Genomic DNA, 6877 nt, shown 5'->3' on the forward strand with positions numbered 1-6877 from the left:
CAGTGTCGGGTAGACCGTATTATGACATTCCTTGAAGGATTCTGTTTGGGTTTATCAGCCTAAATCCTTGCATTCCCTTTCACGTGAAAAATCCCTTTAAAGCGGCCGAATTTTTCTCTCGCGCTTGCATTTCATAAGTAACTTTACTGAATGTAGATATTTCCTTACTTGAAGTACTCATTCTTTCAAATAAAATGGCGACATATACATTACCTGAGGGATTCAGTGATTTCGATATGTTTGCGTTTGGTTCGGCTCTCCTAGTCGGGGGTAAGTAGCAGTTTAGACGAAAGATTTGATTACACTTGTGCCACTTAAGTGAACGCAGATTTAACGACCTTTTAAACAATTCCTTTGGGCGTTATCTCTTAGTAAATGTCAGTGACGATCTGTCTGAAGTCGTAGCCTGTGTAGTCCTAGTTTAGTGATGTAATTACTTATGTTGTTCGACCTTTTTGTGTTATGATTGGAAGTATTAAAAAAAAGTTAAAAAAAATGAACAACTGCATGAATGCCACAATGAATAGGTTAATAAATAGCTTCAAAGATAGAATTTAGGACTGAATTTATAAGTCTAATTAATTGTTACACTTTAAAGAGTTGTACCTTTAGAAGTAGATCTAGCAATGCATGTCTGTTTTTCTGTTTTGTGTTTGTTGTTGTTTGTGTTCCGCTAGGTCTGCTTGGCTTCTTCCTCAATTTTATCTCAATACTGGCTTTCCTCAGAGTTAAGGAACTGAGAAACCCCAGTAACTTCTTTGTTTTTAACTTGGCTCTGGCTGATATCAGTCTCAACATCAATGGCCTGGTTGCTGCTTACTCAAGCTTTCTTAGGTAGGGTTTGTAACCTAGCCCAACAGCAAGTTGACAATGTATGTATGTATTATGTATGTATGTGTTTGTTTGTTTGTTTACATATTTTACAGTTACAGCTCTATCCTATCTCAGATTTGACCAATTTTTCTCCATTTATAACATTACAGTATCATATGGAATCAGACTGCAAATAAGTAGTGGTTGCTGTTGTTGTCAAACAGAGATAGCATAACTCGCAGGTAAAGAGAGGCATTAAAATAAAAATGTTGATTTTTTTTAAGCAGATTTACTGGTGTGGCAGGGTGGGAGACATTAGGTAGACTTAGGACAATACTTACATCTTGTGACAAGAATTAAGATGCCTGCACTGTTTCAAATAATCAGTACTCACTTTAAGTATCTCATTGTTTTGTTTTGTTTTCTTATCTTTCATAAGGTATTGGCCTTTTGGCCCAGAGGGTTGCCAGATACATGGGTTCCAAGGAATGGTTTCCATCCTAGCAGCAATAAGCTTCCTTGGTGCTATTGCCTGGGACAGATATCACCAGTACTGTACCAGTGAGTTACAAGTATTCAATATCTGCGAGTAAAAACCTTGCATATCTGCAAGTTTCAGCCCTACAAAGAACACATGCTTTTGTCAGACCAAATTAGACATATCTAGTGCTTTCTTAATCCCTTGGTTAAAAATTGAAGTTCTTCATTTGTCTCTTAAGAACCAGCATATCAATGTAATTCTACATAGTAACCAGATGTAGCTCTCATGATGGAAGGTCTAAGTAGCAGCACTGAATTCTTGATCACTGTTCATAAGAATGTATTGAACTGTTCAAAGCAATTGTGTTTTTTATGTCACAAGAAATAAGATATACATTAAGTATGTGTGGGATATCCTTTTGTAATCAGAGCATTTCAAAAGACCTCTGCATTTACAATATGAAGCTACACTGTACTGATTCTTAGGGCAGAAGTTGTTTTGGACCACTGCCGTGACCATGAGTACAATAATCTGGGCCCTTGCCATCTTCTGGGCTGCTCTTCCTCTTCCTGCCATTGGCTGGGGAGTGTTTGACTTTGAGCCAATGAGAACATGTTGTACTCTGGACTATACTAAGGGAGACAGGTAATCATCTAATATTCTACAACTGTCTTCCACGTTTCAAAAATGTCTTACAGAGACTGAGTCAAACTACATTTCATTGCCATTTTACAAAAAGCCTCTTAACCATCAGACCTAAAATATGTACCTAAAATAGTAATGCCAGGGTAAACTTACCACAGTACACTGTATGGAAAATCCCAAAAATGTGTGTTGGTTCGTTAGATGCTCTGGTCTATGACATTACAGGAAAATGTAGGCTTAATGGATATGATCAGACCTGTGTAGAGTGCAGACTTTTCAGTACCTAAGAGTTTGTTAGTACCTAAGGTTAATGTTCAGTCCTGTCCTTATCTGTTTCCTCCATCAGAGACTACATCACCTATATGCTGACCATCACCCTCCTATACCTCCTCGTCCCTGCTGTCACCATGCAGTCTTCCTACAGTACCATCTACGCCTACTTCAAAAAGACGCACAAATTTAAGGTGAGGACCAAGATCATTGTCTTCGCTCAGCTTATCGGACATCTGCACTGGTCAAATGAGAGTGTGCATTTTTTCTCTGGATTCTGTGATTTCACACTGCATGCATAGATGGAGGCTACTTTAACTCTACTTGAATAAATAATGTACTCTCATAGTATTTCAGAAACGTAATATAGGTCTAATGTGTAGTAAGCCGTATGATGGTGAAAGCGGAGCCCAGAGTGGGATAAAGCTGGGGACAGCTTTCTGTCTCACTGGCCCCATTCTCCTCAATGGGCCATTATCCTGTAGCTTTTGTAAGGCTCAGTCAGCAGGCCTTGCATAAAACATTGCATAAACATCAGATAAGTGGGAAGCAAGCCCAGATAACAGTGTTGGACACAACTGATTCATTGATCTATAAAGACAAAAAATAATCATGTCATTGATAATGGAATCAATCCTAGTTCAGGCTTGTTTTCTAAATTTGTATCAAAAAAAGTTTTTTAGTTTAAGGTCATGGATCTTGATGTTACATATCTATTGAATTTTTTCCTGCTCACATAACTGTTGATGTTGTTTTTGTTTTTCTCTTTTTTGTAGTTTAATACCTCATTGCCCATAAAAGTCTTGTTCTTCTGCTGGGGCCCCTATGTGGTTATGTGCATGTATGCCTGCATAGAGAATGTAAAGCTGGTTTCACCAAAGCTCAGAATGGTAAGAGATGCCACACACCAACTCTTTATTTATTGGAAACACACTCATCTGTGCAATTTCACTTACATAACAACTGAAACAGTGGTTCAGTAACGTTTGTATAAGGACTAGACTCAAATTAATGAACTCAACCCATGGTTTATTTATTTACTTCCCCTGATTAGGCTTAGTTTACTTAGTTTTAGTATTTATTCAATCTTATAATATATTCACTGAAATGTCATTAAGGATTGAAATATTATGAATAGAGTGTACTGACTGTTATGGAATTTTAGTAATGTCTGTTATGGCTTGTAACAAAGACATGGAATAACCAGAGGTACTCATGAAAAAAAAAATTATTATCATCATTATCATTATTATTTTTTAGGTGCTACCAGTTTTGGCAAAGACGTCACCAATCTTCCATGCCCTGCTGTATTCTTATGGAAATGAGTTTTACCGAGGAGGAATCTGGCAGTATCTCACTGGGCAGAAAGCTGGAGATACAACTGACAAGAAAAAATAGGAGACAACATCTCATGGCCTTTTTTGAGACAAATATTTCAGGTGCACTTAAATCATTTGAATTTATTGTGTGTTGGAAGAATCTCATTGGTGTGAGAAGGAGGTAGGGTCTATGTTCAATCACTGTCTTTGCTAGCTTTGACTAAAACTGCAATTTAATAAATCACTGGACATTCCAAATTGTTCAATTCTCATTTTCATTTGTGTGCCATAAAGGAGCAAAATGGTTGTAAGTTATGCTGTACATTTGAGCAAAAGTAAGTTTACTTTTACAATCATTTTTATATGAGTATAACTCAGTTTGCTCTCATGGTCTACCCAGATTTGAATCCTGTTATAGGCAAACACACCTAACTGCATTTTTATACAGTATTTAATAAATTACACAGAAATTTGTAATGAATTGTGCCTGTGATCCAATAAAGTCATGTAAGTTGTCAAAAAAAGAGAGCATTTAAATTATTTTTAAAAGGTAATTGACTGTTTATTAACAAAATAAGTCATTTTACTTGGTCGTTCCTTCCTGCGCTTTCGGCATTACCTTTTTCTACAGAATGGTTAGCACTGGTGAAACAGGTGGAAAGCGTGGGTAGTCTAACTAACATTTCACAGTCTCTAAGTGGAGATGAGACACTCTGGTAATGTGTTTGATGTTGGCAGTGTCTGACTGACCGCTTAAGCTAAATCAAGTGTCTAAATCTGCCTCCTGGACTCAAGTCTGGAGTCTGTACTGTGCATTTCATTTAAGTGTCTCTTATCGCCAAAGTCTTAGGCTGCAGCCAGGCAGATTCAGTGGAGTCTGTTTTTTTTGTTTTTTCTCTCCTGAAGAGTTTTTAGGTTGTGTAAGTCTACCGTTAATTATAGTGACCACTTCAGTGGTGTTCTTTGTATTGAGTCTTATGGTGGATTACACTAGTAAAGCATGCAAACTTTGGTATACACGAGCCGCTCCAGAGAAGATGTAAAGCTAGATTATACAGTGTAAGAGATTTCAGTACTTTTCTCTTGCAAGAAGTGCTTGCATCCTGATATATTGCAAATGCTTGGTCGCATTGACCTGCTTTTATCTGTTAGTTTGAGTAAGCATTGTGAACTCAGTGATCCTGGTCAGGTATTGTTAGGATTTTTTCTTTTTTTTTTTTTTAATAATCTTGCCTTCAAGAGCAGAAAACTTGTGTACAAAATTAATTAGTCAGGCAAATTAGATTGATGTCACATTTCACCGGGATAACAGTGCATTTGACCATATGAACACAGGTTTAATTGTTAATGTCTGATTAAAACTTAAAATTACATATCTTACAATTTAGGGTCATGGACCAGCAAAATTTCAATGTTTTGCTAAAAATTGCTAAAAACTCATGTATCTACATGCAAATATAACAAAGTAAACCTAATTACATTTATGTTTTATATAATTAGATTCTTTTTCAGACAAATTTTACTGTTGTGTACAGTAGTATGTTGTTTGTTTTCCTTTATCCCTTTAGTAACCTCAGCATGGTTAAGAAGTAGGTTTCAGAGTTAGTAACTACAGCACAGTTGAAAAGTAGGCTTTAGAGTTAGGAAGCACAGAAGGGCTATAGATGTCTCTGTGACGTCTGTTGGGGGCTAAAGACGGTGTGTCCGTGGTGATTAGTTGCGAAAGCCTCTGAGGCCCAGTGACCCAAACCATGGGGACAACACTACTAGCATCCAGACTTTCTCCCACACACAAAGACAGATCTCTTGATCTCAGAGTCTAGCTTTTATGTTTTGTTTTGTTTTATTTTATTTTGTTTGTTTTAATCTGCTCATTGTTGTGATGCAATCTTTTCCACCTAATTTAATTGATTTCAGTCTGTCAGATGCAATATGCTAGCTCTGAGATTAGGTCTTTGAGGTCTCAAACATAGACTCTAAGGTTGATGTGATCTATGAGGTCTCTAACGTAGACTCTGATGTTAATACGATCTATGAGGTCTCTGACGTAGACTCTGATGTTAATATGATCTATGGGGTCTCTGACGTAGCCTCCAACCTTTCTCCCCATGTACAGTACATGCTTCAATCGTGGGAACAAGGGGTATTAGATCTCAGATCCGGGTAAACTATAATTTAGTGGAACTCTGGTGAATAAAAATCATAAAACGCATTTGTTTTCTAGATCTGTCTATTTTTATCCCAGCCATTCAGGCTAGAATGTTCTGGCTGAATTAGGCCCACTTTCTATATTACTCCACATAATTTTTACTTACTCTAAATAATAATGTTAAATATTCTACAACATTGCTACAATGTGTTCAAATTTCTAGAAATGTTCTAGAACATACAAGAGACTCCAGAACATGCTGTTTCAAAAACAAATGGTCATGCAAAATATGGGACACGTCTAAAATATTGAGAAACAGGAAACTGTTGAAGATTTTGGCTGGCAAGCTACATTAGATTAGATATAATCCGGATAAACAGTGAACAGATTTAATTAATCTCATTTTTTTTTATCCAGCCACATACTGCAAAAACTGCTCATTTAGGCATAATTATTCTGCACAAATATTCTGTTTGAATGAGAAACAAAATAAACATGCACTTGAACCTTTAGTGAAAAATAAGTGTACATTAAAAATATTCATGGAAAAAATGACACATGGATGAATTCTTTTATTTATTTCAAGATGCAAAGTGGTGCTGCAGTTACATCAGCAAAGCACTATTTCAATTACTCCCTCTCACTCACTCTCTTCTCTCTCTATCTCCCTCTTTCTCTCTGACACACTATGATTGACAGCCAGTGGAATGACAGGATGGCAGGTTAAATAGGGCTGATCTACATTTGCTCACCCTGTTTATAGCTATAGCTTTAGAACTGACCGCCCAATGCCTGTCGAACAACAAGATTACCGTCTGCGTTCTTCTGAGAATTGGCTCCTTTAATAGTCAGTAAAGTTTTTATTGGTCCAAAGCTGAAGCATGCCGACAAACAAGTGCCCTTTTCGTTGTACATTTTAATAAGCATATCAGCTCATATGCATAATCAGTCTAAATAAATCAAAATGTTCTGTGAAGACACAACAAAGCACAGTCATTATGTAACACAGGAGAAAAGAGAGATTACAAAAGACTAATTTGGTTGCAGGCAAACTGTCTCTAAGCAGATCTGATGTGTGTTTAAAGGCACTGCAGCTGTTATAATTTCCAAGGTTTTTTAATGTTTCCTTTAGTAAATTTTCCACAACATTTATTTACTGAGCAGGACTCCAAATGTAAGGAGCCAGGCAAACTTGCTAAA

The 6877-nt window shown here is 36.7% G+C and overlaps 1 protein-coding gene across 1 annotated transcript; it reads left to right on the forward strand.

Moving 5' to 3' along the window:
• On the forward strand, positions 1 to 4052 carry rgrb (retinal G protein coupled receptor b). Its single transcript, XM_030773930.1, has 7 exons — positions 1 to 270; positions 678 to 834; positions 1253 to 1374; positions 1780 to 1939; positions 2286 to 2403; positions 2986 to 3099; positions 3470 to 4052. Exons 1-7 carry the CDS (start codon positions 195 to 197, stop codon positions 3605 to 3607), a joined length of 885 nt encoding a protein of 294 aa, XP_030629790.1. The 5' UTR covers positions 1 to 194; the 3' UTR covers positions 3608 to 4052.
• The last annotated feature ends 2825 nt before the right edge of the window (positions 4053 to 6877 follow it).

This window comes from Chanos chanos, chromosome 5 (genome assembly GCF_902362185.1).
Source record: "Chanos chanos chromosome 5, fChaCha1.1, whole genome shotgun sequence".
Taxonomy (NCBI): Eukaryota; Metazoa; Chordata; class Actinopteri; order Gonorynchiformes; family Chanidae; genus Chanos; species Chanos chanos.